The 24,676-nt window shown below is 55.6% G+C and overlaps 1 protein-coding gene across 1 annotated transcript; it reads left to right on the top strand.

The window, feature by feature from the left end:
- Positions 1–1,008: 1,008 nt before the first annotated feature.
- Positions 1,009–23,131, top strand: ADORA1 (adenosine A1 receptor; the record flags this gene model as incomplete). Its single annotated transcript, XM_080632791.1, has 2 exons — positions 1,009–1,349; positions 22,498–23,131. The coding sequence occupies 2 exons, from the start codon at positions 1,009–1,011 to the stop codon at positions 23,129–23,131; spliced, it is 975 nt and encodes a 324-aa protein (XP_080488917.1).
- Positions 23,132–24,676: the final 1,545 nt, after the last annotated feature.

Raw genomic sequence — 24,676 nt, 5'->3', positions numbered from 1 at the left:
CCCTGCACCTCCCCAGCCTGGGGTACAGCCCCATCCCAGCACCCAGGGAAGATAAAGGTTGCTTGAGGGTCTCACCCCCACACACCCCAGCAGTGATTTGGGGTGAGACATTGTCAGCCAGAGCCTGGGGTAGCCCCCACGGCTCTTCGCAGGTCTGACTCGGGGGGGACCAGCCCGTCCTGTCCGGTTGATGCTCTGGGTCCTCGCTCCCCTCGAGCGCAGGCGCTGCCTCCGCGCCCGGAGCCTCCGTCACACCCGACCTCCACAACCGGTTTCGGTGCTAAAAGCGGGACCGGACCCGTGCAGGGAGCTCGGGGCTGGCACCGGCTCCGCTGCTCCCCCCGCTGCCGGCTCCACCCCTCCCACACCGTCCCCCCCTCCCGGTTCTTCCCGGCCTCGACGAGCCCCAAATCGGGTCAGTCGCTCTTTAAACGCCTGGAAGGCTGCACCATGTGATGCTCCAGCTCCGGTTGGGAGCCGGCGGAGCCTGCGGGAGCCGAGCGGTGCCGGGCACCGGGCACCGGGGACCGCGCACAGCGCCGAGCGCCCCGGGCATCCCTCCGGCCGCTCCGCAGCATGCCCCCGGCGGCACCCTGCGGGTGAAGAGCTGCTCCTGTGCCGGGGTGAGGGCACCCCGAAACAAGCCCTCTGCTTGCAGCACAAGGTGAGGTCCGTGCCCGGCCCGGAGCGGGCGGCTGCTGCCGGGGCAGGGACCAGCGCGGGGGGGAACGGGGGTCCTGCTCCGGTGCCTCGGTCCCGAAGGGCTCCGCCGGGGCCGGTCCCGCGGCTCCGGGAGCGGTGGCGAAGCGGTGGAGGTGGGTGCAGGATGAGCCCCTGGGGTCGGAGCGCCAGGGGACGGCACAGGGCTTGGCGGGGGGGGGTCCTAGATCCCACCCCCTACCCAGGCTCCATGACGGCTCGCAGCGCACCCAGCGATGCCAGTTGCAAACCGCGTCCCTGGGTGTTTGCAGGTGACCGAGGACCCCAGCGCGGGGGGCCCGCAGCACCATGGCACACCCCGTCTCAGCCTTCCAGGCTGCCTACATCTCCATCGAGGTCCTCATCGCTTTGGTGTCCGTGCCGGGGAATATCCTGGTCATTTGGGCTGTGAAGATGAACCAGGCGCTGCGGGATGCCACTTTCTGCTTCATCGTCTCGCTGGCGGTGGCCGACGTGGCCGTGGGGGCTCTGGTCATCCCCCTGGCCATCATCATCAACATCGGACCGCAGACGGAGTTTTACAGCTGCCTCATGGTAGCCTGTCCCGTCCTCATCCTCACCGAGAGCTCCATCCTGGCACTCCTGGCCATTGCCGTGGATCGATACCTGCGGGTGAAGATCCCTGTCAGGTAGGAAAATGCATTGGGATGAGCTGTGTGGTGGCTGCTGTGGGGAGAAAGGGAGCCCCAAACTCTTGGTGAGGCACTGGGAGAAAGGTCTTCCTCCACGCTGCTGCTGCTGGGGCACATCTGGCTGCAGCAGTGATCCTGGAGCCTTTGGCAGCTTCACTTGAGGGTTCAGAGGGTGCTGGGGTGCAGGCATTGTGGTCCCTCATGGGTTCCCACTGCACATGGAAGAGCACCAGCGAGTGCTCCAGGGAGTGGAAAGGGGACGATAGATTTGCCTTCAATCCAGTGTTTCCCTCACCATGGGCAGCCCAGGAGCCGTGGGGTGATGCCTTTCTTGCTCATGGGCATGTGTGGCACAGTTCTGGGGGTTTGAGGGACCAGAGGTGACAGCTGGGCATGTCTTATAGGGCAGGCTCACGCAGGGGAGACCCTGCCTATGGGGCTGCCCCACGGATGTCTCCTCTCCCTGGTTTTCCCCTTCTCATCTCTATCTATTGTCAAAGCCAAACCCATAACAAGTACGGTGGGGTGTAAATGGGGGGTATGAACAGTGTCTGAACCCTGCTGCTCCAGCAGGAGATATTTAACTGCTTCGTGGCTGGCTCCTGGTGAGCTGCTGCAGCCCCTGGGGCTGTGGGGAGGCAGCTGTGGGGCCAGATCCCACAGTGGGACCGCGGCTGTCAGTGGGGCTGGAAGGGATCTGACACCCGGCGCTGGTACCTGCACATCCCACCTCAGCCCTGCACTGTGCTGTCGCTGTTGCTGGTTCCCCTTGCTCTGTTCAAGGACGCCTTTGCCAGGCTCATCCGCTCTGGGAAGGCTCTGGGAAGGCTGAGAGCATTGCTGGAAAACTCAGCCCAGCTGGACGGCTGAGCCCGAACTCAGCTCGTGTCACCCCACTGATCCTTTGCAGTTCAGTCACCGGTCCATGACCCTTCCTCAGCACAAAGACCCCCAAAACCGACCCAGCCCTCTTGTGTTAAGTGCTGCCCAGACCCTTCCAGGGGCAGGAATCACCTCCCTGCGCAGGGAGACAGGGACCTGAGGCTGCTCCAGTGTGCTCGGTGTCCCTGGATCCACTGGATCATCACTGCGGGGCTTTTCCTGCACCCTTGGCCCACAGAGGCTGCTCTGGGAGGGACCGTAAGGCAGAGAGGGGAGGCACAGGTTAAACCCCAACCCCTCCCCGCCACAGATGATTCCTGAGGCTGTTCCCGACTTCCTCCCTAAGTGTGATTTTCCCAGCCTGACAAATCCTTGTCTCCCAGCCCGTCTGTAACTGAAGTGATTCTCACCCTGTCATTGATCTGGGTGCTTTTTTGGTCCTCCTTGCCTCCCCTGCATGCTGGGGCTGGATTCAGGAGTGGGAGTGCTGCAGCTTTATACATAGCAACACCGCCGAGCTCTCAGCAGTCATTTTCCTAACAAATCCAGCCTTTTTATGTCCATTCCTGCCTCTGAGCAGCACATGGGGAGATTTCTGCCCTGCGCCCAGGAGTTTTCCTGCAGCAATGTTAAGCTGTGAATAGTTCGGGTGAGTTTTTCTTAAGCAGTATTGACCCTGACTTTGGCTGTCCCGTTACGTGGCTGAGCACTTGGCACCAGGAGATGTTCCTCTGAGCTTCTGTACCCTACTTAATATTGAAAGGCTTCATAGCCACAACAAGAAGGGCTCGGCTTCACCAGCTCTCCCATTCTCTTATCCCCGGGTGCTTCCTCTTCTCCCTGGCAGTTGGCAGATGCAGTGATTTTAGGGGATTTTGGGCCCCAGCAGCAGCAAAACACAACGCTGGGGATCACAAATAGCAGGGAAACCACCACTACAGACTCCTCTGAGCCTGGAATGCGGCGAGTTTCCCCCAGCCTGTGCTGGATGCTGAGAGATAACACTGACAACATTTTGACAGCTCCAATCACGGCTTCGCGGTGTCGTTCCTCACTGCGACACCGAACCCAGCAGCCTGCAAACGGGTGCTGAGAGCCTGCGGCAGCACTTGGGTCCCCACTGAGACACATGTGTGTCCCCGGGGGTCCACAGGCAGCGATGGCACCCACAGAGACCCGCAGGTGATGTGGGGGGATCTCTGCCCCGGGCACATCCATAGGGCAGCCAGGACATGGAGCAGGGACATCCCCTCTGGCACATTGGCATCGGGCATGGAGGAGATGGGGTTGGCAGACAGGGTGCGTGCCAAAGAAAGTCCCCACACAAGGTGGGTGCTCCCCAGTGGGATGCACACATGGACAAGGGGCCTTGGGGGCTCTTGTGCGTGGGGATCCCCCATTCCCAGCCCCACTACTGGCTCTGCCGAGGCTTGGGAAGAGGGGACAGCAGGGAAGCGAAATGCATCTCATAGAGGCAGCTGAAAAGGGCTGAAAGCAGCAAGGAGGGAGGCTCCGGGCATCCGGGCTCCATCCTTGTGCTGCCCACCCTCCCAGTGCTGGGTCCCCAGTGAGTCAGCACTTGTGTTCTGGGTTCTATGAAGGGGTGTGCAGGGTTTCCACATCCCTGCCACGTGCTGGCCAATTGCGGTGAGAAGCCAACGGGACTCTTGTCTGGGAAGAGTTGTCTGGAGGAGAAGCCAAGGCACTGGTGGATTTTCCAGGGTTTCCATTTAATTAGGCAGAGCCAGGACTGGAAGCACAGCTTGGCAGGGAGCTGGGAATGTGGTGCATCACAGCCGGGATCCTGCTCCAGCTCCCATGTACAACCCAGCCCTGGGGGCTGCGAGCTTGAGGGAAACACCTTCAGCTTTGCTCCTTCTTCCAGCAAACACATGGACCTGACTGCTGTCCATGCACTCAATAGAGATCAAGCCCTGGGGCAGGCCGGGAGCTTTATGGCCCCAGGGGTGGGTGTTTTCTGGCACAATGTCTTGAGCAAATGGTGCCCTGAGACATCTGGGATGTGTGGGATGGCAGTGGGAAAGTGGCATCGGATGGTGCTTCTCAGGCATCCTCCCTGCTCCCATGGCTGTTTCCTATGGACACAGAAACACAGAGGAACACGGGCCGCTCGTGCAAGGTGGAGGCAGGTTTTGAGGGATGGAGAGGGGTCTTCCATGGCTCTGTGTTGGCACCTCTTTCCTCCTGCTCCTGGAGGGAAACCCTGTGCACACCCAGCATGGTTGGGGGACCAGGATATCCCACTGAACCCTCTCCCTCTGCCCCAAATCCCCAGGTAGCATCTCTCCAGTCTGCTGGGATCTGCAGGATGCTGCCTCCCCACAAAGGGCATTTCCTTGACTCTGGAGGGATGCAGGAGCATCACTGGGGTTGAGCGGGCTGGAGCAGAGGGTACCACACTCCCGAGCCTCCACAGGAACTGCTCTAAACAGCTGGAAACCACCCAAAATAGGTTTGCTGCTTTCCTGCGGGTGGAAGCGCTCACATCTCCCCTCTCGCATCCTTCCTCCCCTTCTGGCCTCAAGGCAGGACCCCCCCTGCTGCCGTCCCCGCCGCCGGGCACAGCAGGGCCCCCAGCCCAGCCCAAACTTCCCTCTCCCAGCCGGGCCTGGGGAAGATGAAACGAGTTCAAAGGGAGGGGAAGCAGCCGGGCAGGAACCGGCCCCTCGGCAGCAGGATGCTGGGGGCCGGAGGGATGCTGGGGGGGGGGATGTAGCTCCTCTGGCGCCAGCCCCTGCCCTGTCTCTGCTCTGAGGTGCTGCACTGGGCTTTGTGGAGGGGGCCATGGCAGCAGGAGCGGGTGTCCCTGGGACATACTGAACCGCAGCCCCTTGCCTGGGGATGCTGGATGCGCTGGTCCTGTCTTGGTGTGTCCTTGGGGGTCCTCACCTTGCCCGCCTTGCACCATCAGCTCTTTCCTCTGAGTCTTTGAAACATGGGCCAGAAAGCTAAAAGTTGGAGAGATCTGCTGGTAGCAAGAGCCCTTGTACGTGGGGGTCTCTCGCTCTGCAGCAGGGACCTCCAGTGCCCACCCAAAGAGCATCCCGCAAGGCAAGCTGCATTTTATATTGCTGAAGGTATTGAACATGTATGTGAGGTTGCAGAACCATGGAAATTAGACCAAACTGCAGTGGAAATTGCTAGGAAATGGTGGTGGGGGCAGTAGGGGATGGTTTAGAAGAACCCTCTCCTGAGCCTGATGAGATAAACCAGCTCAGGTGTGGCAAGAGCATCCCTCAGCCCCGGACTGCAGCACTTGGAAGCCGAGGAGGTGAGAGCTGCAGGCAGCCTTGGATGGCCCCGGTGGTGGAAGGGGGAAGCTTTCCCCCCATGACCCCACTGTTGTCCAGGCTCTTGCTGGGATTGCAGCGCTCTTTCCCCTTCTCTCCAGGCCTGCCAAGGGCTGCAGGCATGGGGCCAGCTGGGGCTGGGTCACAGGGAAGCCTCAGCACCCTCAGCCAGCTGGGTCATGGAGCAGGGCTTGTGGCTGGGATGGTTTTCCCACCTTTCTTCCACTGACAGTGGGATGGGGATGGGGAGGACATTGGGATGAGGCCCTGCTTTGGCCCAAATTCCCAGGCATCAAAGCACATGGGAAACCTTTCTAGCACCCCCAACACTTGGGCTCTGATGTGTTCAGGATGGAGACGAGAAGGGTTTGGACCAGGCTGGGATGTGTGGTGGCCCTGATGCCTGTGGGAGCTGGTCCTCTGAGGAGGTATCAAACCACAGCAGCAGGTTTTGAGGCTCTCATCAGAGCAGTGGAAGCAAAGGAAACGTGTGCTCCATCTGAGGGCTGTTTGCTGGCCAGGCAGTGGGTTTCATGGCTACCCAGGGAGGCAAAGGTGACTGGAGATGCCTCAGCCTGGCCAAACCAGCAGGTGATGGGTAATGGCAAAGTGATTGTGTCCACCCAGGCAAGGGAATAAACCAAACCCTGGTTGTCCCAAGGCTTATTTTCAGTCTTGGAGGAAACATTTCACAAGCATCCAGGTGACTCAGAGCCAGGAGCATGAGCTCAGGGAGCCGCAGGGGGGGTTTGCACCCAGGAGCTCCTCTAGGTTTCCTTCAACCTCCATTACTCATTATCCACCCCTATAGGCCCTGCCCCTGTGAAAGCAGATTGAATTCCCAAGGAAAGAGCTCCCATTTGTCCTAAACCGGAGAAATTTGGGGGTCCCTGCAGCCACCTCTTTTATTCCTTCCCTTGCTGCCCTCCACCAGGTGTATTTTTAGCAGAGGAGGGTGATCTATGGAGACCTTCATTGCCAAGGAACAGGCGCATCTGAAGCAAGGATGGAGCTTAAAAGGCAGAGATCACACACAGGGAGGTCTGCTGGAGCCTTCAAGCTGTTTCGAAGCTGCAGCTCCCAGCTCAGCGGGTGGGTGCTAAATCAGAGCCAGCATTTCATCACCAGACCTGGGGTGCATGGATGAGCTGTGCCGGACCGGGAGCTCGATTCTGGTATCACCAAAACACCCAGAGCCCTGGCACCAGGATGGGCTTTACCAGCAGGTTATATTGGTCTTAAGATCCCAGTAAATCCCAGAGTGAGCTGGTTTGCAGCACGATGCTTTGATCCACAGAGTGGTTTTGAGCCAGGAGCAGGCTATGTCAGAGATCCCTGGGAGAGGGGACATCTGGAGGAGGCTCAGTGGGATCGCACACAGCTGCAGCAGCAGCACCACGGGACGCTTGCCAGCAGACACAAAATCAGGTCACTCTAACTCCAGATGCTGCCACGCCGGCCGAAGGAAGCAGTTTGGGCTGTGAGCAGTGTCTGCAGCTCCAGGGCTCTTAGGGAAGGCGCAGGAATGGGTGTCCCCTTGTTGGTGTCTATGGGTGTCCCCTCCTTAGGATGCAGCGAGGGTCTGACTGTGGGATGCTCCGCTCTCAGTAGCATAGAGGGAAGAGGAGAAGAGCAGTGAATCCTGTGCAGGGACACTCTGGATGTGCTTGGATTTGGGCTTATTCCCAAATTCTCTCCATGAAAAGGAGGAGGGGAGATGTGTGACCCCCAGAGATCCTGGGCAGGCTTCCTGGGCACCAGCATCCCATCTCATCCCAGCCCTTCTGTAGGTCTGAGCAGGGTGCTCCCATGCTGGCTAATCTGCCCAGGGTATCATTCCACCCTGACCCCGTTTGCTGTGAGTTGACATCTGGTCCCTCAGCAGAGCTTAGGCAGAGCTGTAGGGCAGGGCACAAATACCAGCTCCTTGCTGCTGGTATCTCCCTGCTGCACCCCAAAATCCTGCTCTGGGATGCTTTTTTCCCTTCCATCCCCCAGATTTTCAGGCAGAAGCATTGCCCCTTGGAGCGATGTTTCCAGGGCAATAGGACATTCGCAGACAGGGAAACTGAGGCACAGAGCAGCAGCGTGGCTTGCTCAGCATGACCCCAGCAGGCAGGGAAGGGGGCTGGGGCGCAGCAGGGATGGAGGCTGAGATGGGGCACTTGCCAGCTTGCGTTTCTTCACCCCATGGCAATATAAACTGCTCCTGAGGTGAGGAGCACCAAGAGTCAGGGCCACCTGGACATGGTGGGATGGACAGGGAAGTGCCTGCAGTAAGACGAGGTCCCTCACTGCCCGTGAGTGATGGTCCATGGTGCAATAGTCCATCAGTCCATGGTTGGACAGCAGAGCCCCAAACGCCCCCCCAGCCCCAGAGCTGCAATTTGCAGGCCCATCAGACAGATTGCCACACTTCCAACCGCGCCACCTTCAGAGCTGGCTTTCCCTTCTCTGGAGTGACGGGGCGGTTTCCAAGGGCTCTGGGTTGGCAGAGGCGATGGCAGCGCTCATCGGGCCATGGTGTCCAGTGCTTCCCAAGGCCCCTGTGCAGCTGCTGGCAGCAGGACAAGTGAAGCACCCTACAGGAGGCCCTGCCAAAGCAAAAGCTGCTGACTCAGCCTGCCGGGTCCCCAGCAGCCCAGCCTGGCCCTGCAGGCAGCATGTCAGGAGTGAGTCAGGACCAGCTCACCACGGTGTGTGCTGTCACTGCAGCCATCTGATGCTGGAGCTGGCTTAGGGCATGCTGGAGCCCTTTGATGGGGGGTCCTGGGTCTTCCCCCACCCCTGACATGGAAGGATGCGGCTCCCTCACTGGGAGGCATCGTCTTTACTGGCTCTTACAGAAATGGTCCCAGCTCTGCTCCGTGCTGGCCAGAGCGTGTGATGGAGCAAAGTGACTCAGGGGTCAGGGCTGGGTGTGCAGCAGGCTCAGGCATTCCTCTGCCATGGAGCCAGCACCAATCCACTCCCCAGTGAGTCTCCTTGTCATTGCCCAGCCCTTGGCATGTGGTCTGGCTCTGGCTGGACATGTGCCATGTGGCCACCAGCAGCCAAGCCACCCTCCTCTTACAGCATGGGTGCATCAGAGCCTGGTTTTTCTAGCTCATGTGCAGTGTTGGAATAAGCTTCACCATGTCTTTAAAGTGCCACGTTGACTCTGTTGACCAGAAAGGGGATTTTGGCCATAAGCTTGGATGGGTGCTCTGAGGGGACATGGCAGCCATCATGGTCCCTGCGCCTCCAAGGAAGAACAGGCAGGGCTGGGCAAAGGCTCAGGGATGGGAGTCGTGGAGCTGCTGCATTCAAATGGCCATGCTCAAAATCAACCGGACAGTGGGGAGGAATCATAGGATCATAGAATAGTTGGGGTTGGAAAGGACCTTAAGACCATCCAGTTCCAACCCCCCTGCCATGGGCAGGGACACCTCACACTAAACCATGGCACCCAAGGCCTCATCCAACCTGGCCTTGAACACTGCCAGGGATGGAGCATTCACAGCTTCCCTGGGCAACCCATTCCAGTGCCTCAGCACCCTCATAGTAAAGAATTTCTTCCTTAGATCCAATCTAAACTTCCCCTGTTTCAGTTTGAACCCGTTACCCCTTGTCCTATCACTACAGTCCCTGATGAAGAGTCCATCCCCAGCATCCCTATAGTCCCCTTTCAGATACTGGAAGCTGCTCTGAGGTCTCCACGCAGCTTCTCTTCTCCAGGCTGAACAGCCCCAACTTTATCAGCCTGTCTTCATACAGGAATGGCACCGTCATTCCCAGGGATTCACTGCTCTGACCCCTCGGGAGTCTCAGCATGGAGAGGGGCTGCAGTGGGACCGGTTGGAGTACCCATGAGAGAGTCACGAGGGGTCTGAAATTCAGCAAGGCAGTGCATTGGTGGGTCTGTATCCTATTGTGGAGGCAGAGGGGAGAGAAAGGTCACTGCAGCACAAAGGAGGATGGAAAAAAGGAGGAAAACGTGGAGGAGGCACCAAGGTGAAGTCACCTGGGAGATGAGTTTCTGTGTGACACGAGCAGGACTCATTTCAGTGAGCAAAGAAACTGTCTGGCTGGATGAAAACCTCTGACCAGCAGAAGGGCAGGGAAAAACCCTGCAGGGTTCTGCCCACAGGCACAAGTCCTGGGGGCTGAGGTCCCTGCAGACAACAGGACACGGAGCACGTTTCAAAGTGATCCCGGCAGCTGCCGCAGGGATGGATGGGGAGAACGGAGCGTGCGGGATGCTGATGGGCAGGGAGGAGAGGCCTGAGGGAGCCAGTCCTTTTGGGACACGTCTCATCCAAGGTGACCCGAACTTCCAATCCCATGAAATGGGAACCCAGCTGTCCCAGAGGCTGCCCAGGCTCCTGGCAGGGACAGAGATGCCTTCTCTGGCAGCACGGCTGCCCAGCTGCCCGGGCAGGCACAGGATGCCCGGTTGCAAGAAAGAGCAATTGATGCTCTCCGAAGCAGCCACAAAAAGCCCCACAGGCACGGAGGTGTCCTGCAGAATAGCAATGAGCTGAGCACCCCCAGCACCCAGCCCCAGCACAGCCTGCAGCCAGGCACGCAGCTGCCTTCCCAGACGGGCAGATCTGGGTATTAAGGAGACATCACTGGTGATGCCATCAGGAGCAGAGTATAAAACAACCCCAAGGGGTTGAGATCCTTCTTCCTATAGAGCAGAGGCAGCAACTGATGGAGGGTGAGTAGGGGAGGAAGGGTGATGGTGCTTTTGGTGATGTAGGGCACTGCAGAGCACATCAGCCGCTGGTAAGTCTGGCAGCATCTGGGTTTGCCCTTCACTGCCGTGAGCCCAGTGGGACCCAGCAGCTCCCCTTTATGCCCTTGCCCCACGTCTTGCTGCCTTTTTTAACCTCTCCACCATCCCTTCCTTGCCTGGACTTTGCCCCCCAGCACTGAGCCGGGGACCACTTTGAGCAGCCACTGCAGTTTGATCGGATTGATCTTAAGAACAGAAGTCTCTGTTCACAAAAAGGAGCTGGAGGAGGGAAGAGGATTCTTCCCCAGCCCCGTTTCTTTGTCTTCCTCACCAGCCTCCTTCACTGCTGTCCCTAAGACTGGCCATGGTGCTCTTGCACGCAGACCCCTGGGTACCAGTGATGCCCAAGCAGGACCACAGGGACACAGAGGCAGGAAGGTGACATCCCCCAGTCCTGGACCTTGCATGGGGTGACAACACCACCTTGCCATTGATCCTCAAAGGAGAGCCCCAGCACAAGAAACCAGCACATCACTGGAATGGCTGCCTATCAACCTTCTCCAGGCCATTTCTCTCCCTAGATCCAGAGACCAGGATGATTTTTCTTGGCCTCTTTCAGCTAAGGGAAGTGCCAGCCTCTGGCACCAGGGATGCTTTCTCATTCCACTCAGTTCATTTTGCTTCACTTGGCACATCACAGTCCCCCTCTGCGACTCAGTTTCCCCATCTGTTCACAGAGGGAATGATGCTCTACAAACACTCCAAAAGCACCAAGAGGATGATGCTGAGAAACACTGCCTCAGCCACAGCCAGAATTAGCACAGTCTTACAGACCAAACGATTTCTCTTTCCTTTCTGCACTGGTAACAACACTCAGTGACTCAGACCTTGTACTGCACAACTGAAGCACTCGTTTCTCTGGGTGCAGAGAGCTCTGTTCACTGCAGCACTGAGTGGTCAAGGCTGGGAGAGAGCTTAGAGCACAGCCTGTGTCCAGATGGACGTGGCAAAGCCTGTGTCGAGCCAGGCGGGTGCCCACAGAGCCTTATGGGCTCAGAGAGGTCTGTTTGCTCCAAAGGAGCTCAAGATGTGCTCTGATACCAGCAGCCATCCCCATCTTGCTTTCACACCCTCTCCCATGGTTCTCACAGCATCAGTGATGTTGTTGCCACCCTGAGTAGGGCTATGCCCTACCCTAAGTGCCAAGGTCCAGCCACAGCAAAGCGTCTCCATCTCCAGGAGCCTGGGGACCTTCTTGCGTGTCCCTTGTGCATCAGGGAAGGGGGATGCTGGGTCCTTCACAGGCCCTTGCACATCCCTTGTGGCTGGGAAGGACTTGATCATCATCATCAAGACTTCATCTCCATGCCGGGCACCAGCTAGGCTGCATGGGCAGACTTCTGCTATGTCTGCCCATTGCTCCTTGCCTGGATTTAACTGCCAGAGTCATTAGGAAGAGGCACGGGGTGTAATTTATGCCCAGCTGATGCATTTCACTGTCTTGGGTCTCAGCTTTTCCTCTCCACCATCCTGCTGAGCTGCTGAGCTGCTTCCTTCAAGCAGCAAGGTCAGTTTGCCTCCAAGGGAATAAATAACCTTTTAAATCTGATTGAAAAAACCCAACATTTACATAATAAACTGCAGGTTTGCCTTGCTTTTGCACTTTTTAGTTGTTTTCTTGGTGATAGATGGATTCTCTGCAGCGAGAGAACATTGGATTGTGGTTTTAACTGGAGCCTTCCCATTCAATTTGGCATTTCATTTGGCTGATCGAGATATATAGATTCATCCCAGCATAAATAAGTTAACGGCTTGACATGTATGCAGTCTGACCCCCACTTCTCCTGTTTTGAGGCTGTTGTTGAGGGATGAATAACACAGGTTTTCCTCCAGCTTTGTGGCAAGTTGTGTTTGCACTGAAGTTGGAAGTCAACTGTGGTGTGAAATGGCACCTCCAAAGTGATTTTCACTAATTGCAAGTCCATATAGCCAAAAATTCAATTCAATTAATCTAATCCAACTGCTTTTTGCGTCTGAAATTGATCTTTTAATCAAGGGAAATACGCATTGGGCAGAAGGCGCCGAACTGGTTGTTTTGGGGTACTGTGTCCTCTGAGGTTTAGAAACAGCAGATCTCATCGGCACGTCCTAATTCTTGTTTAGACCTTGGGTGGAGAAAACAACGTCCCTCAATTTGTGAGCTTCCAGCCAATTTCTCAGTCTCGAGTGTGTTAATCTCTGAGCTGGGCCATGGGCGAGAAGGGAAATGTTCCCTTTGCAGTGACAAATTGTGCTGTGAGGAGCCCGGCCAGAGATAACCAGTTGTAGCCTAAGAAACTGAGGAGCTGAGTTGTTGACTGCGAAATGAGGAGTTGGGTGAGCAAGCAGAAGTGCAGAAAACAAGGGATTAAAAGGCAGATGATACTGATCTCCTGTTCCAGCTGTAATGTGGGATATGTCTTCTTCTGAAGAGTCCTTCTGCACTGGAGAGATAAAGACCCACCTCAGCCCTGCTTCGTGGCTGGGTTAACACCTCTTAACAGGAGATGATGGTTCCAGTTTCCTGCCTCCCGTTTATCTCAGGAACAGGTTGAATTCAGATTGAATGCCAGCAGCAGGTCTCAAGATCCCTCTTGTTTCCCTTCTAGTTGGGATCTCTGATTTGCTCCTGCCTTTTAATGGCTCTCGGTGCTTTCCAGACTCACCTGGTTGGAGGCATCCTCTGGGTACCCACTCGTCCTTTGCTTTAGCAGCACTCACAGAGCATGGTGGTGACATGCGGGGAAGGACGGTGGCACCGGGCAACCTGCCCTAGTGCTGGACAGATGGCCCCAGGAGCATCCTTAGCTGGTGCCTTCCTCCCGACACGTCCGGCTTTCTGCAAGCCACGGTGTTTTGTGGGATGCAGTATGAGCCATGGAGGCCCAGAGAGCCCAGTCACACCGGGCGGTTTAGATCTCATTTCAATTTCTCATGGAGCCCACATTTGACAGGTTTGGCATTTGAAGTGGTTTAAAGAGCTGCTTTCTTGCTTTCGCTGTCCTCTCCTCTTCCCCCTCTCTTCTCCATTTTGGGCGCTGACTTTCAGAGTCCTCATTTCAAAGATGTTCTTTTGCATAAAGAACAAAAATATGCAGTGCATGAAAAATTCAATACAAACAGCAATTGAAATAACTCGCTGTTTATCCAGCAAAGGCCTGGATTTACCCTGAAGATAGCCAAAGCTGCCTTTTATCCCTTCCCCTTTGTACTACACAGGTACCTTGCCCTGACATCTCTCATCACACAGTGACACGCAGAGACATGCCTGGGCAAACAGCTCCCAGGCAGTCACCATGGCAGGGGCAGGGCTGATGTATGAGAGCCTTAGAGGTGGCCAGATCCACAGAGCAATGGTCCAGGGCAGATGACCTGAGAGTGCTGGCCAAGCACATTCATGCTGGGTGAGAAGCACCTCCAGCACAGCGCAGAGGGGGATGCACATGGGTTTGGAGCAGTTCCTCCTGTAACCTTCTTGCCCTGCTGTAGCTGCTGGAGGTGGGTTGCTCCCAGAATAGAAAGGGCTCAGCTGTGTGATGGGGACGTGCAGGACCTGCCCTCACCTTCAGGCCTGTCCTCCTCTCCAAGGAGATGTTTGCACACCAAATCCCTGGTTTTGACAACAAAACTGCTCAGCCACTAAAAACGTCCACTGAGGTTATTGCTCTGGGGTAACACTGAAAACAAGCCCATCGTACCCATCACGCTGCCATCAGTGATGCAGCCACCTTTTCGAATCTCACCCCCATCTCTCAGGGACTGGGCTGTTCCTCTCTCTGTGTTCTAATTCCCAAAGTCCTGGTGCTAGGGAAGAATCCCCATTTCTGTTTCTATTCTCGTTTAAAGCAGCACTTCTCATGCTTTGCGGCACAGAGAAACGCTCAAAAATGCCACTGCCTGAAAGCAGGAGCCAGAAGACAAGAACATCACAGTTTTTAACCAGCAGGCCTGAGATTCTTCAGCTCGTTTCATGATTTGTAGCCATTGCCAATGGAGTTAAAGCATTTTTCCCTACCTCGGGGTCCTGGAGGGAGAAGCCAGTGATCCAGGAATGTCCTGGGGGGCTGTGCCCACACATGGAGCTGGGAGGGAGCCCTGGAGCTGCCTGGGTGCAAAGCTAAGGCTCAGTGCAACTTGCACCCCACTGACCAGGGACACTGTCACACGTTAGCAGGAGGGTGACATCCAGAGCATGGCCACCCCAATGATGCTCACAGCATCAGGCAGTCTCACAGCTCCCTTTGGGGTATGCAGGGTCTGCTTGGGGTTAGAGGGCAGCACTCCCCAATAGGCACAAACTAACTTTACCACTTCCATCAGGCATCGGATGCCCTGTGTGTCCCCAGCCCCTTGCTTGGTCCCCATCCAGTCGCATTTTGACTGCCAAGCACTGAGTGGTCGTTGCCAAGAATTCCTGCTTACACAGCCACAGAGCACTTGAACGCGTCAGGATCCAGCCACAGGCTGTAAACCAAGCCCAGTCTGAAAACAAGCTCAACTTTATGTGCACAAAGGATTTATACTCGCTGCCGGGATGAAGGATGCTGCTTGAAGGAAGTGAGAAAAACGGCCTTTCTCATTGAGCAGCAGCGGACAACACGTGCTCCTCTGCCTTCTTTGGACAAGAGCGCTGTCTCCTCCACACCCAGGGCAGAGCTTGAAGGGGAAGGATGTGTGCGAGGTCCCTGTGCTGTCCATCCTCCCTCCCTGCGATCTCCAGCTCTTGCTTGCTCCCCTTCCCCTTACAGCATCCTGTTGCAGTGGGATGCCCAAGGTGATGCCATTGGCGCTGGTCCATGGTGGAGCTGCCGTAGAGGTTACTCACATCCCACCTCTGAGATGAGGACAGCTGGGCAAGAGGTCTGGAAGGAGCTCTGCAGTTACTGGGTGACTGCTGTTTGTTCCCGAAGATGGGCTGTGATTCATCTCCAGAGCCTAAACAGGCTGCAGGGATCCGGCAGCTACTTCTCCATCAAGGCCAGGAGCAGCCGCAGGAGGGGTATGTGACTGCTTGGCACTGAACTCATCCAGGCTGGTGTGATGTTCTGCCTGCTCCTAAGGACCAGAGATGTGGTAAGTGTCTTTGGCTCAGCAGGCAAAGATTTACTTCAATCCTCCAGCTGGAGCCCGGACTATGGCAGGTTTAGACTCAAAACCCAGGTGAACAGTGTGGGCTACAGGGGAGCAGAGGAAGAAGCCTTTACATAGCCTCATAAAGTGATGTTGCCTCACAGAAGATGTCAAGCTGAAGACGGGCTGAGCTGTGACGTGCTTTGAGGCTGATGGCATCAAGGGAGCAGCAGATGTGAGGGGATGTGTTTGGCTTCTGGGTCCATGTTGTGGACCGCTGGAGCTGGGGGGAGACACCTCTTCCTATACTTGTAGCCATCCACTGGATGGACATCCCTGATGGACTCCCGTGCTTTGTGCCTCCAGTCTGGGGTGAAGATACCCTGACACAGCCTGGCTGGCCTATAGAAGTATCATTCCCTATTTCCAGGCATTTTATCCCATAAAACCCTTTTCTACCTTATTGCTCCTGCTTCTCATGGAGATGTTTGTGACCTTGGGGCTGCTTTTGAATGTGCCCACATTCCCCTTTCTTGCCATTTGCTAGAGCTGTGGCCACCACAGCTTCACCCACCACGAAACCAAGCACTCACCAAAGCCCTGGGGATGCTGTGTTTCAGTGTGTGTGGACCAGTCAATTTGGGCAGGATGGATTTGTTCTCGGAAGCCTCACCATCACCCTCACCTTCATCCATTAGAGATTTACTGGCTATGAAAAGGGGTCAGGAGCACTCGGTGGCCTCGACAGCTGCCTGTGCTTCACAGTCACTTGTGCAGGGTAATTCCTTTGCAGAGAGCTACAATCTTAGGATGCTAAAACCAAACCCTGGACACAAGCTGGACCAGGAGGAACTTCAGTGGGATGCACACTTGTAGATCTATACAGTCCCATGCAGATGCTTCTGGCCTCTCTCTTGGCTTTGGGTGAGGTTTGCATCAGTCATAGAATCCCAGACAAGTTTGTGTTGGAAGGGACCTTAAAGCTCATCCAGTTCCAGAAGAACAATATAAGATCCCATCTCAATCTTCCCTCTGGCAGGTTAAAGCCATTCCCCTTTGTCTTGTCCCTACAGGCCCTTGTCCAAAGCCCCACAGAGCTTGGTGTCAGTGGCAAACTTGCTGTGGGTGCTCGATCCCACTGTCCATGCTGCTGACAAAGACGTTGGCTCATTCTCTAGATCTCCAACCCACAGGTTGATGCAAATGTAACACTCCCAAAACATCTCCTCTTGTTCTGGTTCAAAAAGCCTCAAAGACTCCAGGTCTGGTTTGAATAAAACCATTTTGTTCTTTAGTATTTCCTTGAACATCCTTTTTGTCCAAACAACACCTGCAGTTGTCCAGCCAGCCCCAAGATGTGGCTTTGCTGGTCCCTGCTCTGGTAGGGAAATGCATTGCAAGTCCTGGGGAGTTAATTCACTAATGAAGGCAGGCCATAGCTAATGAAGTTAAGCTGGGGCCAATGCGGTAGGAGGAAAGGAGGCCAAGCTGACATGAGGCTCATCTGCCCTGTGAACACAGCAAGGCAAAGCAGCCAGCGCACGTCCTGATCTAATTGAAAATCTCTAGACAAAAGTCCTTGGATGGCAGAGGGTTTGGGTTTCTGCTCCTCCTTCCTGCCTGCATCTTTGCTTCTGATCTTCCAGTGTCCCAGAGGCTGCTTGGGTGGGAAAACTCAGATGTCGGTGATCAAAGCTGCTCAGAAATGCAAAGCTGAGAAATGCCCAGGGCTGGGATGAGGAGATCCCTGGGCACCTGCACGAGGTGGGAAGTGCTGCAGAAGGGACACTGTGGGACAGATCTTGGGTTCTCGTAGGTTCTTTTTGACCTCTAATGCTTATTCCTTCTTAGATCTTTTGCTTTGGTTGTTTACCTCCTTCCATTCAGATCTCTCTAGGGCTTCATCTAGGTAAGCTCAAAATCTGGAAGGTTATCAAGGATTTGAAGGTGGATTTAGATGTCTAAAAAGGTCTCTTAGCATTAGCATTAATGTCTCCTAGCACCAACATCCTCTTTGCATCACCCGAGTGCATCTCCTATTTGTTCACACCCCTCCTGTTGGGGGTTTTGTGGCTCCTTAGGGGACAAACATCAGCCACTCAGTCCTTCACACTGCTGACAGCATCCATCCAACAGCATCCATCCAACCACTGCTGCAAGTCAATGACAGTGATGGGCCCACACAGCCTGCAGACACAGCTTGAGCTGTTGGATGGCTCCATGAAGACTTTTCACACCCTCCTGGCAGCTCTCACAGCCCGGATGGGGACACAGATGGCAATGGCAGTGAAGTGCTGACACCATTTCAGCACGTCCCTCTCCTGTTCACATCACCTCTGGTCTTCCACCTTGGAAGAAATGGGGGCTTGTGACCACTGGTGGCTGCCTCACTATGGAAGTGATGGCCTTGGGAGGGACGGATGTCAACTAACATCATCCAAAGCTGGGAGCTGGATGGAGGGCTGGACAGCCTGTTGCTATACATGCTTGGAAGGGAGGAGTCTGGCCCTATCAGCATCTTCACTGGGATGCACGGGGCTTGTCCTGATCCCAAAATCCCAGGCTTGTTGCTTGTCAGATGCCAGCTGGCAAGTAAAGATGTAAACACTGGTCCAAAATCCATGGGAAGTCTTTGAGGTGGGACAGAAGAGTGCGTCCTACAGCAAAGGCATTGGTGTTGGTTGGTGATGGAGCCCCTTTCCTGCACCAAAACAGCCCAACAGCCTCCATCAGCACAGTGTTTCCAGCCTGACACTGATGTCCTACCACAGAGACACTTCCCAGTGCTCCAAAGGAGGACCCTAGGTGCTCTGTACCCTTCCCAGCACCTATGGTTTGTTGGCCTGCAACAAGTTTGAGCTGTTGGAGAAAACTGAGAAAAGCCATCAGGCTGCTGGGGGAAGAAGGAACAAGAGGACGTGGTGGGACAGGAGAGCCAAGGTGGTTTCCACCATCCTGGCCTCTGATCCTTGTGTGACCTGGAGGAACTGATTTAAAAGGAGCTGAGCCCGTCCTACCAAGAGCCAGAGAAGGATTTTCTCACCATATGGTGTCCTTGCTGCTTGGCATCATCTCTACAAGCAGCTGGCATCTTTCCTATAGCTCATCCCACACATGGTGACATGGAGTTACAGCAGCTCAGCACCCCAGGCTCAGCAGGGATTGGAGCTGGGCATGACCAACCCTCTTCTTTGAGGATCTCTGCTCCCAGAACACTTCAGGTGTGCACTGCAGCAAGAGGAGATGGGCATCACACCATGAGGTTGTGTAGAAAAGCTGTTACTGCCCCATCTCTGGCAGTGTTCAAGGCCAGGTTGGACACGGGGGCTTGGAGCAAGCTGCTCCAGTGGAAGGGGTCCCTGCCCGTGGCAGGGGTTGGAGATGGAGGAGCTTTAAAGTCCCTTCCAACACAAACCAGGCTGGGATTCTGTGATGTCCTGGAGAAAAGTGGCCTCAGTGTCCCCCCCAGTGACTCCATCCTCAGCCCAAGAAACTTTGACTGCAGCATCTCCTGGAGCATCCCATCACGAGGCAGCATCTCTCCCTGGAGGACCCTGTTCCACATCTCCCTCTTATCTCTACACAGCCCTTGGGGACAATTTGTCTGTCTCCGCCTTCAACCATCACTTCTCGCACTTCCTCTTGGGATGCAATCAGCACTCCAGCAATAATTGACACTTCGCCTCCTTGCATTTCTTTCCAAACCACCAAAGACATTTTTGCTCCACACCAAACCCAATTTCCTGCCCATGCCATCTCACTGGGATGTCAGTGAGGCTGGATGGCTGCTCTGCTCCCTCCGGGCTCCTTTCTCCTGGCCTTGGCAGGGCATGCAGGAGGCCTTGGGGCGATGCCCATCCCTGTGGGGAAGAGATGGTGCAAAAACCACCACTGAAGACAATCTAGCAATTATGGTCAGGCTCAAAACCCCACAGACAAAGGACACAAACCCAGATTGGGTGGTGATGGTGGTGATTATTATCAGGGATGCTTTAGTCACAGCTGTTAATAAAAATAATAGCAGTAATAAAATCGCAGCGATGCAGTTGTTCCGACGCTGACGAGAATAATGAGATTATTTATTAACTGTGAGCCATTAGCAGCATTCTCTCCTGCTTCTGCCTCCCAGACCCATCCCAAACTCCAGCCCTATCATATTCATGCAAAATGAGGTAGAGGAGAAAGGCTTTTTCTATATGGCATAACCAAGGAAGAGACATGGAAACAGCCAAGCTCATCGCCCCCAACCCAACACCCTGTGCTGTGAGGTTGAGCACTTGGTGGGATCAAGCACTAGGTGGGATCTTGCATTTCCTTCCTTTAAGCCAGATTTGCAGCCATCAGAGCAGCTGAACGCCTTGAGAGCTGCATGGTCAGACCCTGTGGAGTGGATGAAGGAGGAACTCAGAGTCAGTTTAAGGCCATTGTCAATCTCCATGTGGGGCTGATGGGGGACAATGGCACCCGTGAGCCCCTGAGGACCATGTTTCACTGCAGGATGCTGCAGCTGCCTCTGCCTTTGGCTTGTTGCTTGAAGAAGGACAAGGAGCAAGGGAACAAAAGCCCCAGCTCCAAATACTGCTGTTTCCTATGGATTTTGGGGGTTCGGCTATGGTTCCTGGGGGGATGCACAGGCAGGCTTTGGTCTCAGCTGCTGGCTGCTTCTGCAGTGCCACAGTTAAAACCTCATGGTGCAAAGTCAAGCAAAGGATCATGAAGAGGCCGATCCTGATGTTAGAACTGTTGTGTTGCGCAGCAAGGGTGGAGATGGATGTGCAGCAAGGAGGGAGGGATATGGACCATGGCAGAGAGGTGGATGTGCAGAAAGGAGGGATAAATACGGCCTATGGCAGAGAGATGGATGTGCACCAAGGAGGAGGAATGGATGAGCAGTGAGGTGGCAGCATCCATGTGAGGCAAAGAGGGATGGATGTGCAGTGAGGAGGTGGGAGGGATGCTCACTGGAGAGGAGAGGTGGAAAAGCAGCCAGCAGCGTGTGAGGCTGTTGCTCTGTTGTGTGTGTGTGTGTTGGACACTCTGGACCACTCGAGCTTGCGTGCATCCAGGGACCTGAGATCTGCACATCCTCTGCAGCTGTGCTGATAGTGCTGATAGCCATCTGCAACAACACACAATGTTCTGGAGCTGCAGGGGGCCGGGACCGGCCAGGCTGGGCCCCCTGCAGCCATTCCCCATCCCTTCTGCTTTGGCTGTAAGAGTGAACGCTGAGTCCTTTGATCCGACCCTGGTTCATGGCTAACAGGGTCCCAGTGCTCACTCTGCCCCTTGTGCTCCCCCAGCCCAAGCATGAGGGCAGGGGGAGAAGGGGTGGGTGCTGGCTGCAAGCCTTGGGGTGGTGTTTGGAGACCATGGTGCCCAGCAGCCCTGTCTGTCTGGTGATGGGTGTCACAGAGCTCTGCAGGGCAGGGAGCACCCGGAGTGGTGGGAACACATTCATCAGAATCAATAGAAGACCCTGGAAACCCTTGGGAATGAGGAGATGGGACTGCTGGGACTGCAGAGAGGGAAGGAGCGAGGGCAGGCGCTTGGTGCTGTGATTTCAACCTGCTCAATCCTAGGTGGTGGGAATGGGGTGTCGCAGCTGCAAGGGAACATTGGCTCTCCCCAGGGACCTGCTGAGGGTGATGCGGGGTGCACAGACCAGCACACAGCCCCACAGGAGCCTCTGCTACCCCCTGGCACCCCCATTCCCATGGGCCCCCCACCTTTCCCTTCGCCTGGCTCGCAGCGCTGGTGCTCTCCCACCACCCCTCACCCTGCCTGTGCCCCAGCGCTCCATGCCCTGAGCCTTTCTCAGGGTCTCCTGCCCTTGCTCCTCCCTGCGAGGAATAAATCACCCTCCAGCACTAACCTTGGCTCCCAGAGGAGCTGCCTGCGCTGCCACCTCCTTCCCATGGACTGGGCTGCCTCCGGGATGCTGGGAATCTTTTCCCAAGCTAGAGGGGTGTGTTTGGGAAAGCTGGCAGGGACTGGTGGCTTTGGACCCTCTGGATTCCAGTGTCCCCCAGGCCATAATCCCACTCTGACACCTTGCCCATCAGATGGGTCTTGAGAAGGGACCCTCAAGGGGGAGTGGGGCTGGATTGGGGCCCTTAGCTTTGTTAAAAAGCAGAGAGCTTTGAGCACTGGGATGGAGATCCAGGCTTGCCAGCCACCTCCACATGGTCCCCATGGCCAGGTTAACACTGGCAGCACTGCAAAAACCCCAGCAAACAGTCAGAAAATGCCTTTTGTTCAATCCCCTGTGGCGGAAAGCAATAGCACTTGGGCTGCAAATCAACTTGGCCTCTGAGGAGAAGCTTTACTTTGAGGACCAGGGGGAAAAATCAGTCCAGCAGCCTCCACTTCCCGCATGGAGAGCTCTGGAGAGATGAACCCAGCCGCATCGTGCTCCCCAGTGGCATCAGGGAGGGAGCAGAGCCCAGCCAGAGCATGGCTTCCTCCTCCTTCTCCTCCATCTCTTGGCACTGGCCCATTAAGAAAGAGGGTTTGGTCGATCAGCCCAGCACTTTAGGAAATGAGACAAGCTGTGCCCAGAGCCTTCCCCAGGGCTCCATTAGTACCAGCAGATCCTTCCTCCAGCCCCGTGGGTCCCAGAGGATGCTTTTGCTGGTGATTTCCTCCCCCAGTGCAGGGGGAATTGTGTGGGACAGGGTGCTGGTAGGGCTGGTGCATGGGGGGAGGAAAGGGGGAATGCTGCTCCGGGTGTGAATGATGGATGGAAGATGGAAGGTGGGCTGTTGGAGCACTGTGACCCCCCCCTAGATATGAGGGTTGAACACGCATGCTCCAGGTTCCTAATGCATTCCCTGGCTTGGCATCAACCCCCAGAGCTCCAGGATCATGGCTGAGGTCTCTGCCCATCCCTGGGGCTGGGGGTGGTGGTGGGAGACAGGGTGAGGTTCCCCAGGGCCCATGCAGAGAAACCAGTCCATTAACACGTCTGTCCGGACAAGCTGCTACCGCTTGCCAAGGGTGGGAGTGAGGAGCATCGCGGCACCTCAGCACGGGCACTGCCACCTCATTGGAGCAGCCTTGGCCCCCCAGGCAGAGCATGGGGCTCGTGTTTGATTCTTCCCTGTGGTTGTTGTCTCCTCCACAGGTATAAAAGTGTGGTGACGCCCCGGCGGGCGGCCGTGGCCATCGCTTGCTGTTGGATCGTCTCCTTTCTGGTGGGACTCACCCCTATGTTTGGCTGGAACAACCTGAACAAGATGCGGAGGACTCAGGAGCTGAACGCCACCCATACGCAGTTTGTCATCAAGTGCCAGTTTGAGACCGTCATCAGCATGGAGTACATGGTGTACTTCAACTTCTTCGTCTGGGTCCTGCCTCCTCTGGTGCTGATGCTGCTCATCTACCTGGAAGTCTTCAACCTCATCCGTAAGCAGCTCAACAAGAAAGTCTCCTCCAGCTCCAACGACCCCCAGAAGTATTATGGGAAGGAGCTGAAGATCGCCAAGTCGTTAGCACTGGTCCTCTTCCTCTTTGCCCTCAGCTGGCTCCCTCTGCACATCCTCAACTGCATCACCTTGTTCTGCCCATCCTGTGAGACCCCGCACATCCTCACCTACATCGCCATCTTCCTCACCCACGGCAACTCAGCCATGAACCCCATCGTCTACGCCTTCAGGATCAAGAAGTTCCGGACAGCCTTCCTGCAGATCTGGAACCAGTACTTCTGCTGCAAGACCAACAAGAACGTCAGCACCACCACGGCCGAGCCGGGCAACTGAAGCTGAGAGAGAGCAGAGAGGGGTCCCCCATGGCCAAGCCTGGTCCCTGCCATCAGGGGAAGGGGTAGTGAGGACCTGGGAGGGCTGGAGTCACCAGCCCTGTGTCCCCCCGCTGCCCAGGGGGTTATTTATTCACTGGTTTGATATCATAGCCTGCACTGTTCCTCGCCTTTCTTTTTTGTTCTGTTTGGTTTTGTTTTTCAGGGTTGTTTTTTTTTTAACAGTTGCCAAGTATTTAAGGAGAAATTGTACAGACAAAGGCACGGTTTATCTTCATGCAAATAAAGTAAGATGATAAAAACCACCCAGGAGGTCCTCTGCCATTGATGGAGACCTCCGGCTCCCTGGAGCGCGGCAGTGGGTGATGCGGGGGCTACCACATGCTCTGGGCCCCACATCCATGGGGCAAAAGGGTGCCCTGGTGGGAGTGAAGCTGCTGAGAACCAGGAGAGCCCAGGACAATGTGGTTTCTGCAGCTCTGGAGCCAGGAGCTTTCAAGCCCTTTCTTTCCTATCCATAAGCAGGGACAGGTGAGGGAAGAGATAGGAAAAGGCATCCCTGGCAGCGCCAGCACCCGCAGGGTGATGAACCCACCATCCCTGTAGAGCAAAGGATCAGCCTCCAACTCTAAATGCTATCAGAGAGGTAGGTAGAGGGGAAAGAAAACCCTTAGGCGTAACCCAGAGTACTCTGCAAGAAGAACCCTTTGATGCCCATGGCCCCCAGCAGCACCCGCAGCCCTGTGAGTTATACCCTGTGTGCCCCTCATGTGTCTTTTCTCTCCTTTTAGTCTGGCTCTGAGTTATTTTTCCCTCTTTAATCCTGCCCATCTTCAGTGCAAGGCAGTAGCAAGTCTCTCCCAGCCCTGTCTGTCTCATCTCTCCCACATTGCTCCCTACCACCCTCCCTATGCCGCCAAACTCCTTTGACCCACACTTTGTGGGTTATAATTCAGACACCTCCATGGTCCACGGGAGCAGAGAGGAACCTGCACCCATGTGGGGGCAAGTAGAAGACAACTACAGCCACAGGGTTGGTGTTGATGCTGCCACAGGGACACTTTCCCACCTCCATGTGCCTGCCACAGGTTCAGCCATGGGCAGGGTGCATTGAGGAGCTCTGTGGTCCCTATGGATGCTGGCAGCCTCACTGCCGGTCTTTGCTCTGCAGCAGGACCTCTTTCAGGCTGAAGACGTGGTGGGAAGAGTTAATTTGAGTTAATTTGAATTCTTTTCTTATCAGCATCCCTTGTTCACCAGTCTCCCATTGGAAACACACTCCCTATGACCCTGACCCTGCCCCAGGAGGGTTGTGCCCCTTGGACGTCACCAAGTCACTGCAGCAAGTTCCTGCAGGGTCTGGGAGGGGGTGCAGAGAGGAAAAGGACCTTGAATGGGTGAGATTTATGGGTGGCTTGTTAGCCAGCTCCAGAGAGTGATGCTGTGCACATAAAGCATGGGCAATGGGGCTGCTGCGTGCCCCCTGTGCCCACTTCTGCAGCCAGCTCTGTTCAGCCTGGAGGGAGTTCCTTCACGTCTCTGAGAG

The sequence above is a fragment of the Psittacula echo genome (genome assembly GCF_963264785.1).
Source record: "Psittacula echo genome assembly, chromosome: 22".
Classification (NCBI taxonomy): Eukaryota; Metazoa; Chordata; class Aves; order Psittaciformes; family Psittacidae; genus Psittacula; species Psittacula echo.
Note: the sequence above shows the minus strand (reverse complement) of the source record. Positions and strands in the feature narration are given on the sequence as shown.